This window comes from Cynocephalus volans, chromosome 1, assembly GCF_027409185.1.
Source record: "Cynocephalus volans isolate mCynVol1 chromosome 1, mCynVol1.pri, whole genome shotgun sequence".
NCBI lineage: Eukaryota > Metazoa > Chordata > Mammalia > Dermoptera > Cynocephalidae > Cynocephalus > Cynocephalus volans.
The window spans coordinates 17,568,692-17,588,481 of record NC_084460.1 but is presented as its reverse complement, the minus strand read 5'-3'; the positions used below and the strand labels follow the sequence as shown (position 1 = coordinate 17,588,481).

The 19,790-nt window shown below is 45.4% G+C and overlaps 1 protein-coding gene across 1 annotated transcript in view; it reads right to left on the bottom strand.

The window, feature by feature from the left end:
• JAG1 (jagged canonical Notch ligand 1) overlaps positions 1–7,922 on the bottom strand; it is a 35,735-nt gene extending 27,813 nt beyond the window's left edge. The window contains exons 1-2 of the mRNA XM_063090202.1: positions 7,421–7,922; positions 6,666–6,971 (exon numbers count right to left, since the gene is read on the bottom strand). Coding sequence (XP_062946272.1) covers positions 6,666–6,971; positions 7,421–7,501 — 387 coding nt within the window. The 5' untranslated portion in view covers positions 7,502–7,922. The remainder of the gene's footprint in view (positions 1–6,665; positions 6,972–7,420) is intronic.
• Positions 7,923–19,790: the final 11,868 nt, after the last annotated feature.

Below are 19,790 nucleotides of genomic sequence, written 5' to 3'. Positions count from 1 at the left end.
CAGGACTGGGAAGGCCTCGGGAGCTGCTGACCTATACCTCCCCACCTTGAGGGAAAAGGATAGCACACACAGCGCTGGATGCCTGGCTTTGTAATTTTCCACGAACTGCCTTCTTTCTCAGAGGAGGAGATGGGGTGAGGGCAGGCGGCTGGACTTCTCTCCCCGTGTTTCAGAGAAGGGATTAGGGTTCCAGGACTAGTCTCCTGGGACAGGGGGAATCCTCTTGCCCAGCCTTCAGAGAAAAGGATTCTCTCCAAGGCTCCTATTAGGAGGCACTCTTACCTCCCACTCCATCCCCACACTATAGATCAACAATCAAGATAATTTAGCAATGATTATAAGTTGCTAGGGAACTTTAATTTTTCCCAGGCCCACGCCTGACCTCTGTGTATCCCTACATATATATCCAGACACTGAACTCCCAAATCACGCCCACCTCATGCCACCAAAGCAGGGTACCAGGGCACAAATCAGCAACCCAGTACAACCAAGTTACACCCAGTTAGCCACTGCAAATCAGACCCCCAGAAGAGGCCACGTTCCCAGTCCTGGAGGACTTGGAAAAGCAAATTGTTCCGATTTAAGTTCATACTAAAAAACAAAGCAGCAAATACCTGGGTTTTTCTTGGTTTCAAACTATAAAACCAAGATTCCTACAAAGAATCACCTGGCTTTCATCTTTTTTCCTTGTTTTCCCAGCATAATAGTCTGGGGGCGAAGTAGGAGGGATGGGACATTAAAAGGTCTTCAGTCTGGATTTGCAAAGTGAAATATTTCTGCCCCTGCCCAGCTTCAGGCCCAAGAAAATCTGGCAACACAGTGGCTGGTTCCTATTCTCATGCAGCATCAAAGATGAGTGGTCAGCTTTCAGAATTGCTTTCTGGGAGATTTCCATGGAATTCTACCTAGAGCAGCATATCAAAGCTTCCCAGGGCCACATTCCCTGCACCTCTTTCCTCCTTCCATGCTTAGGCTGCTACTCCAGGGTAGTGCTCTGCGTCCTGTCCCACTCCATGGCGGTTACCTTGGCACTAGGCAGAGTGGTAAGCACTTAATTGCCACATTAAGAAAGGCGGATGTAAGAAACAAAGGTAATTGTGTTGGCTGCTGGGAGCTTCCTTTTCCTGGCAACAGTGGCAGCCAAACCAAGCCCTGAGAAGCAGCTGCCTCCCCTCCTGCCAAGCTCACGGACACAAACAAACCCTCATCCAAACGGCACGCGTGTGGCGTCCAGACCCCAGGCCGCCGCAACAGGCGGGCCCTCCTGAGGCATGAACATCCTGGGAATGGCCGGGGCGCCACCACGCCATTGTGTGGGGTCAGTCGCCCCAGGTCTGTCAGGGCCCTGCGCTCTGCTGACTCAACTGTTGCTTCCGGTCGCTTGCCCTGTACTAGCATTATTTTTGGAGAGGCCCCATTATTCTCTTAATCCTCATTTCAGTCAATTCGGCCAACTCTATTGTCCTGCCTGCGTCTGGGTGGCCAGCATATAATATATTCCAGTCACAAAACATATTAAACAACAAAGGTTTTAGACTCCATGTGTGCGCACACTTGCACACACAATTCACGTAGCACAGGGTTTTGGCAAGGTGAGATGAGAAAGGCCAACAATGCTCTAGCATCCAAGCTAAGACTTCGGTCATAGAAAGGAATCACATCTGCAGGGTTTGACATGTCAATAGAATCCGATCTGGTTACAAAGGGTGATTTTCTCAAAGCCCACCTCAAAGGCTCACCAAGTGGCCCCAATGCTCATATCCAGATTTGAGAGTCTCAATGCGATGCCCCCACCCCCTTTCCCATCATCACCCTTACCTGTTTGAAAGGCATCCCACTGATAATTAAATGCACCAGTTACAAAAGGGTGGTGAGGTTAATAGATAGAATACCAAGAAGCCAGCCAAGCACAACGGTCCAGTTCACACAGAGCAAGCCCGAACAAGAAGCCTTTCTACTTATTTACCAAAAGCACATAAAAACTGGGTTGAGCTGGTAAAGGACTCTGAATGTTTGAATATTTACGTACCCCCTTTTAACCACTGGGAGCCTCATTGCAGAATTTCTTCCCTGCATACATACTACACCACTGATAGATGTCACTGACACCATAAAAATAAGGGCTGCTGTGATCCACGCAGTGATCACAAACCACCAAGGAAGTTGCAACACAGTCACTTGGTCCCATGTGCCCAGGTAAAGGTGGGACATTTCTGAACCCCAGACCCTTCTCCATCTAGAATCATCACTTTCCATACATCCCAATACATCTTCCAACAACTGGAAGAAAAGGTTGTTTGTTTAGTTCCAATTTTTAAAGAAAATACATACTTAAGAGCTGGAGCCAAGTGTCATTTCTCTCAATAGCCTGCATCCTAACCTTGGGGGCTGAGGGTAGGTGGGGAATATGCCTCTCAAGTTTACAAAGGGAAAATTTTCAGGAATACTTGCTTTTATAGATTACAATGCTAACTGTATGTACATCCACGATTATGCATTATAACTACTCTTGAAAGCCTGACATTGGGACCAAGTTCTGGCCCTTCTACAACAGGGCCAGTGGCTACTATGAATCCAGCCAAGGCCGCTGTTTGCATTCCTGTTTTCAGATTAGGAACATGAAGACTCCTTTGTTGCTTTGACTCTTTCTGTGGATAACTTTTTTCTCCATGCTAAATTTCCCATGTCTTCTATCCAAAAGATCCCTTAAAGCATCACTATTTGGTGTAAAGATTTTAGACAGCATTCAGATTGCTGGTTTTCTGGAAGTTTACATGCCTGTAAGTTTCTGCTGCTTCTCCTTCTTACCCACTCAACTCCCCCAAAAGCCTCTATGCCAAAAGTTTCACCATCTTCTAAAAATGTTTAGGTCTCTGTAGAATTATGGGTGTGGAGGTAGTGGGTTGCAAACTCATGTAAGTACTGGAGGTTTAAATAAGTTGCTAAGATACAAAACAACAAGGAGGAAGAAAACACAGAAGGTTACACCTGCAAGAGAAAAAAATATATGTATTAGAAACCAAGTACCTGGACTAGGAATTCCATTTGGGGAACTGCCTTTCTGCAGACAGTACAATCCTTTCAAAGCAAGCACAGCTCCACTATCCCCCAAGCTCGGTTTTACAATGCAGACACATCATTTCATCACTTTAGTTTGAGGTAGATTTCTTAGACCAAATGCTCTTTTCTCCACATGAAGAAAGTCCCTTGCCTTAGCACGTACACACACATGTGCTGTTTATTTGTACACATGCTGACCACACAGGCAGGTTGCAAATATTGGCTGAAGAAAGAAGCCAGCTCAAATGACAGCCCCATCCCTCTGCCCTCCATGTGTCTATACCACATCTACAGAGGCTCAGGCACCAGATAAGGCAGAAAGCATAAAGGCAAGACTTGTCAATTACATTCTGTGATTAATATCGTGGCAGCCGATTTACCCACACCTCTGGCAATTGTTAATTCAGGCCTTAAGTGTGAAGGGGGCCAAAGCTGGCATCCCTCTGGTATGCAAGAATATTTCATTGGATTTTCCTTAAAAAAAAAAAAAAAAAAAAGTTTATCTCGGCAAGGCTTTTAATAGGGTCAACAGTATTTAAATATGAGGTTAAGAAGCCAGATACCCCAATTGCTTCCCAAACCATAGTTTCTCTAGATTCATTTTACTCTAAGGCCACCAATGCAGCTATCTGGGGTTCCTGGGTTCCCAGAAAGCTTTTGGTGACGGGTAGTGTTTATTAGATTAGTAAGCAGGCACTACTGAGATTTAAGAGTAATTTTGGAAGGTGCAAATTAACCATTTCAGTGATTTATAGATGGTTATTCCCAAATCATTTCTTGTTAAGCCCAATTACCTCCCACAATGATGTTCTTATCACTCAGTCTCTCAATTTGAGAACCATAAATCAGGCTAGTTGCTTCAAGTCAAGCCCCTTGGAGCAGCAATGGTATGGCAATTAGAAGCACTAATAAAAAACTACCACAAGACCAGGGCTGGGGCAATGGACACCAAGTGGGATGTAATCAGATATGATATGGAGGCAAGCCCACCTCTACAGAGCTTCTCACATGCACACTGGAATGTGGATTGTATTTCATATCTGACCAAATCGTTTCCTCCTCTTCCTCTCTAGAACATGAACAGTGCTGGATTGGGGTCATAATTCCAAACAAAAGACATGAAGTACGTGACCTTCACTGACCTACCACTGCATCCTGACACACAGTTCTTTCAGTGTTAGCAAATTTAGGAGGATTCACAAATGGTGTTTGTGGCTGCCTAGGAATTGGGAGCTTGGATAGCTGAAAAGTCCAAGGTGGTTTGGAGTTTTGGGGGGTTTTGTCTTTTTTTAAAAAAACATATATCCTCCTCTTGTTACTACTTTAATTCTGTACCAAGTTCAGTTATTACCTATTCAAGGAAATCAGTTTTAAAAATGCACGCTCATGAACAGCTAACTGCCGAACCAAATGAAGCTGTGCTATGTATGTCAATACTTGCTCAGCTGCCGAAGTGCTTTCGGTTATGTACACTCACCCTGGACTCACTGTTGAAAGTTACAGACTGTGATGTTTCTCCAACCACATTCAGAAAAATAAACTAAAACAATACACCTAAACTCCAAGTTCTCTTGGGAAGTAAAGCTTATGTTTCACAGAAGGCCTTTTTGGGGTGGCAGGGTGGAGACTTGCTTATGAGTGATACTCGCATTTGGCCCGACTTCAAAAGAACCACATTCTCGGTGTTGCCCCAGCCGTCCCCCATCCTAGAAAAGCCCAGAGTCTACTTCATGGTTGGTGACCCGTGGGAGCCTGAAACCACAGAAGAGCACCAGCAACTCAGTCACCTCCTGGCTTGCTCTCACACCATTTCCGCTCATTCTCCATTGATGACTCTCTGCCAAGTGTCAAAAGAGAACAGACACACCTTCTAGGTCACTTTCCCCAGCCAGCCTAGGGAGCAAGCAAGCCTCCCTGTTTTCACCCGGGCCACCCTTGACCCTACTCTCCAAAATGAATCTCAGCCAGGCTTGCTGCTTTTTCACATCACTAATAAGATTCCTTTTATGGTCTTGTGAAAAGCAAGGGGCTCAGTACTGATCTGCAGAGGGTGGAACCACCTGCAGGCCCCTTCCCCCTAAACTCTAAACACATGTTCAAGGACAAGTCAGTATTCCGTCAGCTTGGGCCCAGCCGATTTAAAGGTAGCCAACCTCTTTAGCTTAAAGTTCTCCCTAATAGGGGATTAGCAAACAAGATAAACAATCTGTAAAAATAAAATCCCAGGACAGAAACAGTTCTCAGATCTGAGAAGAGCCTCTCACACAGCATGTTTTTGCTTTTTTGTAAACCCCTTCTAATGACATGTTTTGATAACTGTCTTATCTCACCCACGGCAGAGGGCACTTTATAATGCCAGCTCCTGTAAACGCGAACCTAACAGCCACCCCCAGCTTCACACACGGACCTAGCCAGACACTCTCCCCTGGCGGAGTTGCGAATCACAGCCTGAGCCCGCGCATAGGAGGCAGCAGAGCGCACCCCATAAGAGCACGTGGTGGAAAGCAATCCTCTGAGGCACCGAGCTCCCCCCTCGCACCACCCATCCTCCCCGCACAGGCTGGGCCAAGCCCCAGCCCTGGCAATGAGTCACGCCTCCTGGACAGCGGGCGCCTGGCAGAGGGCACACCCCCTACATTTCCCTTTCCTCCCTTTCTGCAATCGCACCCATCTTCCTTCCACCCATTTTAGGATGTTGCAAGGGCCTCGCTGCAGGGTTTGCCAGCTGGGCCCGGGCGCCGAGCTGCTCCGGGGACAGCGGAGGGTGAGGGACCATGCACTTGAACCCACAGACACCACCTCCAGCGGGCCGCCCCTTCCAAGCCTTGGCACAGCCCCTGAAGGCTTGCGGGGGCCATGCGCCCGCCGGACGAGGGCGTGCGCCCGCCCTTCCCGAGGAAGTTTGCAAACACAGCTGTTCCAGAGCCCGGGAACCGCTGGAAGTGAGGCCACAAGGGCTATACTGGGCGGGGGCAGGAAGGGACCGGCAGGGGGCGGAGGTTCCCGGGCCTACAGCTCGGTAGAGGGCCCCGAGACAGCCCCACAGCGGCGGCCGCCCCCGGGCCTTCACGGCCAGCCTGGAGAGCACCCCTGCACACACCAAAATCTCCCGGGAAGCAGCGGGAAACAGGCGCCCCCCACCCCCCAGGAAGGACACACCCGCTGTCCCGGCCGCTCACGGGAAAGGGGAGAGTGCCAGTTCGGACGGCGTTCGCAGGCCAGAACTGCGCGCCGTCTCCTTTCACTGCGCATCAGCTTTAACTGGTTAAGCAAACAGATCTCCCACAGTGACCTCCTGGGGGTGGGTCTTACTCCGGGGCCTTCAAGTTGCAAGTTTAAGCCGGCCTTCCTGAGAGCTTTGCCCCACACTCCCCTTTAGGGTCCCACTTTTGTGCTCTAAGCAAACGGCAGCGGGGATGGGAGCCGCCCCATCCGGTCCTGCCGAGGTCTAAGCAGAGTCTCGGCTCCCTAACCCGCTACCTCCAAAGGCTTCCCCCGTTAGCAACGAGTTTCAGGTCAAGGCTGTTTAAATCCCCCCTCAAGGGAAAGCAGGGCTCGGCCAGCGCGGGTACAAGCCTATACCGGGCCTCGAGTCCGTCACTCACCGGCCAGGCGAAACTGAAAGGCAGCACGATGCGGTTGCGGTCGTTGCCGCGGCTGGCCTTGAGGTTGAAGGTGTTGCCCCCGATGACAGGCGTGGACCCCGAGCCGAAGCTGCAAGGCCCCCCGGCCGTGACGCGGGACTGATACTCCTTGAGGCACACTTTGAAGTACGTGTCACACTCGTCGCGGGTGCACTTGCGGTCCCCCGGGTTCCGGGCGCCGCCGCAGCAGTTCCCGTTCTGCAGCTCCCCGTTCACGTTCTGCATGGACAGGATCTCCAACTCGAACTGACCCGAGGCCCCGCACACCTGCCGGCGAGGGAGGGAGAAAGGTCAGCGCCAGAGAAAGTTGTTTTCTTCGAGGGTGGAGGGAGCGACTCCCTCCCCGCACGCCCCGACGAGCCCTCAGCGCCAAGCGAAAAAAATTTTGCAAAACTAGTTTCAGGGACTCAACGTGATTCCGGGGCATAATGTACCAGTACGGGAGAAAACCGACGACTGCCTGCGGGGGCAGGAGCGGAGCGAACGCGCCCCTACCCAGCCTGGAGGGATGGATCCCCCTTAGGAAGCCGGGGGCTCCCCAAGGGGGAGATGGCACGCTCAGCCCAGGTGCAGCCTCTCGGGCGCAGGGGCTGGGCCGAGGAGTCGGGCGCCCGAGGGCTCCCGAGTCCGCTCGCGGGGCTCAACCGCCAGCGTTCAAGGCTTCACGAGGGAAGGGAGAGGACGGCCGGGAGGGAGGTCCGGCGAGAGGCTCCTACCTTGGCTCGCAGGGCACAGAGCAGGGCGAGCAGGAGGCTCAGGGGGCGCCCGGGCCGGCCGCGCGTCCGTGGGGACCGCATCGCTGCGCCGCGCGCCGCGGGCACTCGGGACGCCGCCGCTGCTGCTCGCGCTGGTGCTCCCGCCGGTGCTGCCGTCGCCGCTGGCCCCGCGGCCGCCGCGTCCCGGCTCTAATATACTCCGCCGATTGGAGCATGCACGACTGGAAAACAACACCACTTTTCAAAAGCCCTTTCAAGAGCGGCCCGTTCCAGAAGGCAAAAAGCCCGGCCTCCTTTTATTATTCTGATCGCTTCTTTGAGGCGCTCCCCTCCTCTTCTACCTCCCGGCTTTCTTTCCTTCTCTCGCGCTCCCCTTCTTTTATTATTATGATTATGCGCAGCCTTTTATTCCCTTTCAGATCAGCTGCATGGAAAGGGGGGAGGGAGAGGAAAAAAAAAAAAAAGCCAAGCCTAGCTCGCGGGCCGGCCGCAGGTAACACAATGACGCGTGCCCGCCCGGCTCTCGGAGAAGGACCCGGAGAGCCCGTCTGGGAGCCGCGGCCGGGGCTGGCCACCTCTACCCAGCACGCTGGGCAAGGCGCATGCGCGTCTATTAATATTCATAAGAGGCGTGTCCTGAGAAGACACGCCCCTTCCCCTCACGTTGTTGGGGAGGGGGAATGCGAGGAGGATCTTGGAGGGGGCTGGGGGACGCGCGTGGGGGCGTAGACAGCCCCAAGCGGACCCCACTTTCGGGAGACTTAGGCCGGGCGGGAAGGGAGGGCCAGAGGAGGAACTTGGAAGGGGCCGTTGCTCAGGGACGCCCGGGGACCCCAGCGGGGGCCGCCCCCTCGGGCCGTGCGCCTCTGCCGGTCCGTCGGAGCCCCAGGTGTAGGCGCCGCGGCGCTGCCCGAGCGGTCGGAGCGGGGCGGCTTCCGCCTTCCGAGCCGCCTGCGTCAGCTGCGGCTTTCGCCCTAGGAGGAGGGCCTGCCCGCCGGGAGCCCGGCCCGCTTCCCGCGAGCGAGCGAGCCGCCCAGAGCGCTCTGCTGGCGGCGGTAGCGACAGAGGCGGCCGCGGCGGCGGCGAGGCTGGCGCGCTTGCCGCCGTCTGCTCACCCGGCGGAGGCGACCTGGGCAGACGCTGCTGGGAACTTTGAAAAACTTTCCCGGAGCCGGGCTTGCCGCAGCTTCTAGAAGCCTCGGCCGCGCCCCGCCCCCTCCCAGATCCGAGTCTGCGGAGCCTCGGAGGGCTCCCAACTCCCTTTCCAAACCGCGCCAGAGCAGAGGCGTGGGGAAACCGGGGGGAGAGGGCGGCGGGCACGCCGGGGCCCCGTGCTGGCTTTGGGAAGGGCGAGCAGTGGTGCTGGGGGGGTTCGGACACCCTTCCTGGCGCGCGGTCCCGCCGCCCGGACCGCAGTGCCGGGATTGCACCTGTAGGCGGCCTCCGAGCAGCTCTCTGGGTGGCAAGGGATGGGCCTGGAAGAGACCGTCTCACCACTGCCGCGGACAGCAGAACTTGCCACTCTACGGTGGCAGTGGAAAGCGAGGCTAATTTTCCACCTCGAGGCAAGCCTGGCAATTAGCAGCGACCTCCCGGTCATAATCAAGGTCAAAGGAAACCCGCGGGCTGGCTGAAGCCTCTGCCAAACCCTCTCCCAGTGGGCTTGCTGCTGCTTTTGAGGGGACCTCTTTGAGAAAACATCGATTTCCATCGAAGGGTAGACAAAGTTTTGGCTCTTAATGTTGGGTATGTCCTGCAGAAAAGGGTGATTATTCAGCTGCCAGTTTGGGGCTCAAATCCTCCTGGGCTGTGGGACATTGTGGGCTGCAGTGGGTCCCGGAAAAAAAATTTCCAATATGCTGAGTTATGAGAGCATAAAAGGGTGGGTATGTGTGGTTATCTAGTTACTTCATTTGACGGGAGGAGGCTCAGTATAGACATCATTTTCAGTGCCGGATCTCATCATTCTGGGGAATAAACCAGGCAGCTAACTGACCTGTTTACATTGGTTCAAAGGTACCATGGATGGTCTGGGAATCTAAGGATCTTAACCCAAGAAATGCTCCAAAGAAAGGTGCTTTCTTATTGGCAATGTGTCTTATTTTAATGATAGTGAGAGAATTAATCTATATTTTGGAAGGAATATATCCTAGAGAAGAACAAGTTTACAACTGGTCATGTTAGCAGCCAGCAGCAACCTGGGCATTTCTCTTAATATGTCCCACCCCTCCTCCCCCAATTATCCTAAATACAAGTTTATTATCCTAAATACAAGTCACGTAGTTGTCCAGTGTAATGCCATCTATACGTGTCCTCAGGGTTTCCATAAACACCAGTCTCCTCCACTTCCTATCCATCCCCTTCTACCCCGAGGTCTTCCTCAGCTGGGGTGCTAAATAGTGGTTTAAAAGCAAAATGCTGGTGCTGAAAAAACAATTCATAAAGGCTGGTGTAGCCTTAAAATGCACACTCCTTGGAGTTCATGTCTGAACCTGTTTTCTGTGCCCTGTGCCCCACACACCCTTATGAAGGAGGCTTGTGAAGCTTTAGTTGGGAGTTTAGATCCAACCACCTGGCTTAACCCAGGAGGTCTACCTGAGATTGCAGGTGCCTCCAGGTAGCAATCTGGGCTGCATGTAAACCTGGGTCAGCTCCAATCACTGGTGAATTTAGCCCGTTTGACTAATAGGAAAGAATGTAGATTTCTGAGGGGTTACAACTACCTGATGAACCCTAATAGGAATGTTAAGTCACAAACACAAAACTGTCATGTCAAATAGCACAGAATCCCTCACCCTTCCCGAACCTCAGAACCCACTTTTAGAAAAGACAGTTGTGGGCTAGAGGGGATTCTTTTGAGAATTTTCAGTTGGGGCTCTCCCAACTAACTGGGCCTCCCACAAAAAGCCGGTCACGTTTACCACAACAGAGTGGAAGCTCTGTCCTCCACTTCCTCACAGCTAGTTCTCAGCCCCCCTCCTGGAGAATGGGGAACTACTGCTGAAATAAATACGGAGCCATCTCCTGCCTTGGGTGTAGCCTTCCAAGTGTAGGTGAACATTCCAGGAAAACATTCCTGTAAAAAATACCAGATTTTGCCATCCCACCTACACCTGAGAGAAGAGGAGAGTCTTGTAGTTAATTACTGTCTGGGATGTCTCAAACCACAAGTATCCTTGGATCTTTTGCCTTTACTTTTAAAAAGATGATACCTCATTTTTCTTTATCCACAAAACTTACTCCATTTTTACTGAGTCATTAAGCCCCAAAGGGCTCAATAAGAGACATTCAAGCTACATTAACTATTAAATACATATAATCAACTGAAATCCCTGGTTAAGTGTGATAAAAATCAGCTAATCAGTATTTATTGAGAACTACTGTTACATGCAGTAATATGGATGATCTAAAAAAATATGCTGAGTGAAATAGGCCAGACACAAAAGACTATATCCTGTATGAATCCACTTATATGAAGTTCTAGATTAGGCAAAACTAATTTATGGTAAAAAATATCACAAGAGTGATTTCATGGGGTAGGGTGGGATAAGGTTGTGTCTTGATAAGGTTTGGGTTACACATGTGTATGCACTTATCAAAATTCATTACATAGTACGTTTAAGATTGCTGCATTTCATTATATGTTCAAAAGAGAAAGAATTGTAAACAAATATTCACCTCCAGTTGCTTATATGAGTGATGAAGCATTTAGGGCATAGTTTCACTACCCCCCGAATGCAACTTACTTTAAAATGCATAGAAAAGTAAAGGGATTAGAGAGGGTAGCTGGATAGGTTTATATGTGCTCAAGCAAAATAGTCAAGTGTTATTGGTAGAATCTAGGTGTCATACTGGTGTTGACTGCAAGCATTTAAATTTCTAGGTATTTGAAAATTTTCATTACAAAATATTGAGAAAAATAGTTATTGATGTGCCAGGTATTGAGAAGGGTGCCAAGAACATGGTGGACAACACCAAAATATTGGACTTTAGCACTACAGAGTGGAGGGTGTGTTTGTAAGGAATGGTGATGGTGCAGATTGTAGAAGTGAACCAAAGGAGTCGTTCCTTTCCTCTATTCCTTTTCCTCCTAATTCCTTTCTTCATTCCAATAAGTAAGAAAGGTCCAAATTATAGGGAAGGGACATGTGTCTTTAATATCTTCCTTTATGCTTGTTTGAACCTTGCAGAAAAGTCTGCAAGTTCATGGATCCTATTCCACGTATATTATATCTTTCTATCCTTCTCCAGCAGAGCCAAGAGATGTTTGTGTCCTACAGACTCTTGTCCCACTGTGTTACCACCTCGGAAACTTGATTAAGCCTCCCATAAACTCTGCCCAGCCAGCTCCCCAAGGAAATACAGCATCTGAATATACTTTTATTATCTCATTCTCCCATATTACAAGAAATTATTTCTATTTATCTTTTTTTTTAAAGCTGGCCAGTATGGGGATCCAAACCCTTCACCTTGGTGTTATAACACTGTGCTCCAACCAACTGAGCTAACCAGCCAGCCAACATTACAAGACATTCTGCATGGGAAAAAAAACCCAACCACCACCTATGGACAACAAATTAGAAATCAAAAATTAAGATAAAGTTACAGTTCCCACAGCAACCATAACCAGGCCACAAGCTTATTTACTCAACCATAAAATTAGTACATCCAGCCATTTTTTTCCCCCAAAGCTTCATTTTATGTACACAAGAGATCTGAATTAATTCCTTTTGGAAACCAAAACTGTGAATTTCTTGCATTATCAACAGTAATATTGTATGAGCTCGTTTTACACATTGTCTTAGTTTTGCTTTGAGCGCAAGTATTTGTGATTTTGCCCACCCTGCCCCAAATCCTGTCTCATGGTCATTACGTAGAAACCCAATAGGATGAATAAAGTTATGGATCCACATCCCCTTTAACAAACTAATCACAGAAAGTCACCAAAACCCCAAGATGCAAAATCTAGGAATTATGGGACTAATATCCTCATTTTGCTCCATGAGTTTAAACCAAGTATTTTTCATGAACTTTTATAGTTTTATTGAAGCTGGGCGGAAAAATTCCCACTTATAAAATATTTTTTTTTTCTTAGAGTTGAGAGTCTTTGGGAAAAAAAATCCTGGGTGTAAGATGCTGTTAATTGGCCTTCTCAAAACAACTACAAATGATTGTCTAACCCTCCTTTTGTGGTACTGCCTTAGTGAGTTGTCTCTTCTGTGAATAGCACCTGAATGACTTGACCCATAGGTATTGTGAGATAGCAATTTTTTTTTTTTTAACCAAATTGGTCCATTTGTACAGTTGACTGATTTAAGTGCAACTAACAGTTTTCTATAATTGCAAAGTGTGACTGAGCTCTTACAAGCCTTCTCATCTCCTAAAGACTGGAAATTACAATTCCAGAAGCAGGTAGTATTTGGATACTATCACAATACAATTCACTCCCTGAGCACCTTTTTATCTCATTTGCATTCAGCTTCTCCAAATAAATGCAAACCCAAATCTGCCTCTAGATGTCAAAAAAAAAAAAAAAAAAAAAAAACGAAAGAAAGAAGGAAAGAAAGAAAAAGAAAGAAAAAAAGATCAAAGTAGTTGTTGGAACTTGAGAAAAGGAAAGCTAAATATATTTAGTTATCTGAAAAAATTTCAAAACATACATAAATACGAGACTCAAAGAAAGGTGACTGCACCTGCGAATGGCACAAAAGCAATAGGGCTTTGAATCCCAGTATTTCATGTTTGGATTAATGGTCCTCGATAAATTACAAGACTGTGTCTGTGTTTGACACTTTTATTCTCAAGCCAGTGGTTTCTTTACTAATGAAATTGCAATACTTACATTTAAATTTTCATTTGGGAGGTAAGTAGTTGTTTTTATTATTGTTTTATGCTAAGAGCACTTAAGGATGGCTAAATAAAATATAGCTTGGGAACAGAAATATTGGCATAAATACTGCCTATAAATTTCTAGATCCTTAGATATTAGTCACAACATAGGTTTACTGATACACAGATTTTCATAAGAATCATTCAGAGATGATTTCAGATCAATATCAAAGATTCTTTTTTTTTTTTTTTTTCCCTTTGGAAATAACAGTAAGGCATAGAAAACTTAGAATGACTAGAAAGAAAAAAGTTTAATTTCCAAAAGATGGTTAGTTCATCTACTGGAGTGATGATATTTTTAAAAAGCCAAATCAAAACTAGAGAAATTAATTACACTATTTCAGGATAGTTTGGCAGAAATCCATGTGAAGAAGGGGCTTTACTAGACCATACACGTCATATACTTTAATAGTGCAAGGCAGCTACTAAGGCTTGTGGTCTGAGGCTGCATCAGTAGAAATGTAGGGGGTAGGCAATCCCAGGAAATCATATAGCCCCCGCATATTCTGCACTAGCCTTAACACATCTGGAAGGTTCTGGACAGCTCTGGGCACTATTGTTTTTTTTAATTGTGGTAAAATATACATAACATAAAATTTACCATACTAACCATTTTTAAACTCAGTAGTGTTCAGTACATTCACACTGTTGAGCAATAGTCTCCAGAACATTTTCATCTTGCAAAACTGAAACTTTATTCCAATTAAATAACAACTCTCTATACTCTGGTTTCTCTTCAGATCGCATAAATCTTTCGCCTTTTAAATAACAACTCTCCTTCCTCCACCCCCAGCCCCAAGCACATGGAAATTGTCATTCTACTTTCTGTCTCTGAGAATTTGACTACTCTAGGTACCTCATACAAGTGGAAGCATACAGTATTTGTCCTTTTGTGACTGGTTTATTTCACTTAACAAAATGTTCTCAACGTTCATCCATGTTGTAGTAGATGTCAGGATTTCTTTTTAAAGCTGAATAATATTCCATTGTGTGTTTAGATCACATTTTACTTATCCATTCATTCATTGATGGACCCTTGAGTTGTATCTACCTTTTGGCTATTATGAATAATGCAGCTATGAACATGGGAGTACAAATATCTATTCCAGACCCTGCTTTCAATCTTTAGAGTATATATACTAGGCACCATTTTTAAGAGGAATATTGACTAACTGGGCCAGAAAAGGGTGTCGAAAGGTCTAAAAGTGCAGACCTTCAAGCAGAGCAACAGAAAGACTTGGGAGGGGTAATTGGGGAAGAGGGAAAAGTAGCTGCCTGCAGTGTTGGAAAGTCTGGCTTGAGTAAGAGGGAGGTGACTTGAACTGCTGCAAATGGCAGGCGAGGCTCAGTGGAGAGGTTACAAGGAACTTGATTTTGATTCAGCAGAAAGACAATTTTTTTTTTTTTTAAGCAGTCAGATTTAGCAGTGGGTGATTGTATATCAACTTCAGTGACACTAATGTTAATAGATTCTGATAACCCACTACCATTGGACCAGCCCAAACTTTGTTTTTGTTAAGAGCTGTTCCTTAATGTGACAGGCTCCCTTGGAGCTAGTGAGTCCTTGCCACTGAATGTTTGTTCACAGCAGGAGAGAGGGAGTGTCCCTGTCCTAGATGGGAGGTTGAAGTAGGTGATTTCCTGGGAACCTCAATCTCTATGAGGCCGTGGCAAAATAAATGGACAGGGTGGGAATTTAGTTCTATAAACAAAGGGATTCTAGGAGCCAGTTTTTAGAAAAATGTGATATTATTGCCTCTGAGGATTAGCAGAACATGGAATACAGGGGTGACAACTTTGCACAGACCCATCTGCATCCTGAACTGCCTTCTCAAGGATCAGTCATGCACTTACCAAATGGCTGCATTGCATAAGTCAACAATAAATGTCATAGAGCTTGTCTTGTTTTATACTCTAACCCTTGCTATTCTGAATGCAGTCTGAGGACCATCAGCATTGGCATCACCTGGGAGCTTGATAGAAATTCAGAATTTCAGTCCCCCAGCCCAGACCTTCTAAATCAGAATCTTCAGTTTCACAAGATCCCCAGGTGATCTGCATGCACATTAAGGTCTAAGAAGCCCTGATCTAACCCACTAATACAGAAATAGTCTAGAGTTAGGTAGAAGTTATCAAGTGATCTTTCCACTGAATGATTGCAATATTGTATCATTGGATAAAAATATTGGTTAATCAAATCTGCATTTGATTGTCCCAGCACAGTGACATAATGGGAATTTCTCACAGTTATTTATCCAAGTACATATTTATATACCAGCATATTTAAAAAAAAATCTCAGTCAACTTTCAGGTAAAATATACAAACTGATAAATATAAGTAAATAAATACCAGGACCAAGGAAAATAGAGTGGAAGATGGACCATCAAGATCAGAGAGAAAAATAAAATAAAATGGAGACAGGCGAGTCAAGCACAGCCACTTGAGTTGAGAATCGGTTGCTAAGCTCTCTGACAAAGTACCCAAGGAAACATTGTCAGCTACAAGATTAGTTCTATCCATGTGAAGTCAACAGGCTAGTCCTTCAGATGAAGCGAAGATTTTGCCGACATTTGGTTACGGAAGATATTGACATGTGTGGTATACTGGTATAATTATGAATATTCAGGAGGCTTTGGGTCTTACATATATGGAATGCTGAGGACATGCACCTGTTTCTTACAATGATACACACTGAGAATTGAGGCACTTTGACACCAGAGCACAACTCAGAGAAAGCGGGGTGGGACAGTGGTAAGGGAGGAAATATAATATGGCCCTGATATATGTGTTTTTGATAGTTTTGCTTAATTCAAAGATGACCCCTAACTATACAGTGCAGTTTGTTTTTTTAAAAACTAGTCAAATGCAGTGGTGAGAAGGGGGAAAAGAGTAAAAGCAGGAGTTCAATCTGTATCTGCTGTGAACAATCGGGGTGACTCACTGCCTTCACGCCAGCCTGTTTTGTTTTTAATAGCTGCCCAGCAACTGTTTATTAAATCCCTGAACAAACTCATGTGTAAGAAATGACCAAATTTAGTTCTTAAGAATTTAATTGTTCTTGTTCAAAAAACTTTCATAAACTGCCCTGTTCAAAGATTGGCCTAATATAGGCTCTAAGTACATTGCTTTTCTGAGCCACTAATGCTCCACCATTTACATGGCTGTGATCACCCAGGACAGCAATCTAGTGGTTTTCTTTCTCTCTTTTTCTTAACTGAGATCTACTCTCATGTAAATGGTCAGATTCTGATGAAACAGTAACTTTTTCTGGGAAGGAAAACTAATGGGATAAAGGCCCTTTTTGATAAGAGAGGACATGTAAAAGTCTTTTTTAAGAACATAAGTAGGGAAATCAGCCATATGGGTTTCTCAAAAATGTAAATCTTATATGAACAAATGATAATATAGCTAATTTGATATCAAAAGATACTAGACTTCATGTTGAATGTCTTGATTTCCTCCAGACTTCGACTCTACAGATACTAGTGATAAGGGGATAAGGGTATAAGCTCAGGTTCAGGGAGTTTAAATTAACTTCTCAAGATTTCTTCATCTACCCTTTCCTTCTCTCATAATTAGAAATGCATCTAGGGTTGATTAATTGCAAAAATAGCCCCAATTCTTTACCTGCAGCTCCAGATCCATAGCCCTTTGGGATGTGACTTTGCATGTTCTCCCATCAAGAGGTGGAGTCCATCTCCCTAGTCCTTGCATCTGTGCTGGCCTCATGACTTTGGCCAACACAGCAAAGGAGAGGTCACAACACACCAGCCCTGAGCCTGGGCCTCCAGAAGTCTTGCACGTTTTTATTCTCCCTCTTGCTTCAGAACTCTGCCATTGCTGTGGGACAAGCTGAACTAACCAAATGGAAGATGGGAAATTATTTGGAGGAGAACTGAGTAGTCCCAGGAGAGATCATCCTCTATCTGACCTATCAACTGACACACATGAGCAAGCCCAGCTGAGATCTGCCTAATGAACCCAGATCAGCCCAACCTTCCAGCCAACCCATAGACTTGTGAGAAATAACAACTGGTTTCTTTTAATTTGGAGTTGGTTTGTTATGCATCACTATTGTGGTAATAGATAACTGATACAGCCTCTATGGGTAAAATTTAAAGAAAACAAAATCATGAAATGTCAATCTGCAAGCATTCAATGAGTGATATTGCCACTAGCAAACTACTGTGAGTTATGCATAGCCTAGGATGAACAGCTTTCACTCAATGGCCTCCACTTGAGAAAGCAAGCTGAACTGTGAGTTAAAGTGGCATTATTATAGGAATAATCTTGAGTCTGTTCCAAATTATCTTAAAAAATAAGTTATTTGTAGCTTCCCCTTAAACGACTTTAATAAACTTATAACCAACCTTTACTTAATCTAATCACTGGGTTGATCAGTGTTTCTCATTCCTTTTTTAAAATAAATACTGACTGCTCCACATAGCATGGAGAACTCTTACAGTTAATGGACAGAGTTCTCACGCTCCCAAGCAATCCTGTTCCAAAGAGGGGTGGGATGTGATACTTCCCAATAGTTGGTTGAGTGGGTCCCCCAACCCGTCCAATTGTACATATTATTATAATGACATCATTTAATTCAATATTACATAAACCGATGAAATATGAATGTTAAAAGAAATATGTTGCTTCTATGCAAACTAAGTTGAATATAACTCGATAAAAATAAATGTAAGTAGCTAAACTAAATTTTTGTTCAACGGATGTCACCAAAACAACTTTAAAAGAATAGAAAAAAAAATCTGAAAAATCTAGGATTCTGCATTTAGACTGTTTTCCAAGTATCTTTTAACTTTCATCCCAATTTAAGAATAAAAATTATAAAATGATGTGTTTTGGATGTGATAAGATGTAATACTGGCAACTTAAAGAAAAAGTTTGCTTTTTTTAAAAAGTCTTTATTGGCCTTTGTTTGACACCTGCTTTTTTCCTAATCAACATAATGATTCCAAGTCCTACTTCTTGATGTGTCAATGTGGCTGGGCCATGGTGCTCAGCTGTTTGGTCAAACATCACTCTGGATGTTTCTGTGAGGGTGCTTTTGGATAAAATTTACGTTTATAATAGCACAGGTTGAGTAAAGCAGATTGTCCTCCATAATGTGGTGGGTCTTAGCCAATCAGTTGAAGGTTTGACCAGAACGAAAAGAGTAACTACCTCGCAAGCGAGGATTCTGCCAGCAGACTGCCTTTGACTTCACCTGCACCGTCAGCCCCCTCCTGGTCTCTGGCATGGTGCCCTTTGGACTCAAACTGTTTCTTGAGTCCTCCAGTCTGCCAGTCTTCCCCATTAGATTTGGACTTTGAGCCTACCAGTCATGAACCTATTCTTTAAAATGAATTCCTCTCTCTCTGTCTTCCTCCATATACACATATTATTGGTTCTACTACCCTGGATACCCTGATTGAAACACCATTATTCAAAATTCCAAATTCTTTTGACCTTTATAGCCTAGATTAATGATTATAACAGCTTTCATTTTTTGACCACTTACTATGTGTCATATACCATGCTGGTGCTGTTATATACCTTTTCTCATTCTATCATCACAAAATATCTATGGGGTGGATGAAATAAATCATTGCCTAGTTAAAAAAAAAGATGAACAAATAAATATGCTTTATGTTAAAGTAAAACATTTGTGTGCCATGTTTTATAATTTCATTTTAACCAACATTTTTGATTAACCAACCAATTACTGGTGATAATTGCATCACTTAAGAAGGTTTTGTTTTATTTGTGGAGCCTGGACCAGTGCCTGACACATAACAGGAACACTATTATTATTTGCTGAATGAATTTGTTGAACTAATTAGTTGTGAATTTCTGGCAATAAACATCACAATCAAAACAGACATGTTTTCACACAACATGGTGTTTTAATACTGAATTAAAAAATCAGTAACCTAGAAGCCAAAGGAATGGCTTACTTTTCTAGCAAACCTCTCTAAACATTGCTTCTTTATATATGGACTTCAACAAAAGTCAAAATAGCAGGTTTTTGGTGTTATTGACAATGTCCCACTAGCAAGTAGTATCAGAATCACCTGGAGGACTTGTTAAACTATAGACTGCTAGGCTCCATCACTTAGCTTCCACTTAGTAAGTCTAAGGTAGAACCCTGGAACTGGACATTTCTAGCGAATTCCCTATATGATGCTATTTCAAGGATCAAACTTTGACAGTCACTGACCCTAGTATACCCTGAAAATAGGGAACTACAAAGGTCATCTGCCTCTCTCTCTGACCATTCACCCCCAGCTCATTTAGTTCCTTCAAATGACTCACCAGATTTGGGACTTGGCTTTATGCTCTGGCCCCAAGTATTGAACTGGCTGGATTGGTGGAGGAGTGGGGTGGGGCAACTGAGATGTTATATGCCAGATACGGTAGCACTGCTTTCTTACATTTTATACTTTAACCCCCGCAGAAACATTATAAAGTTAATATCAATGTCTC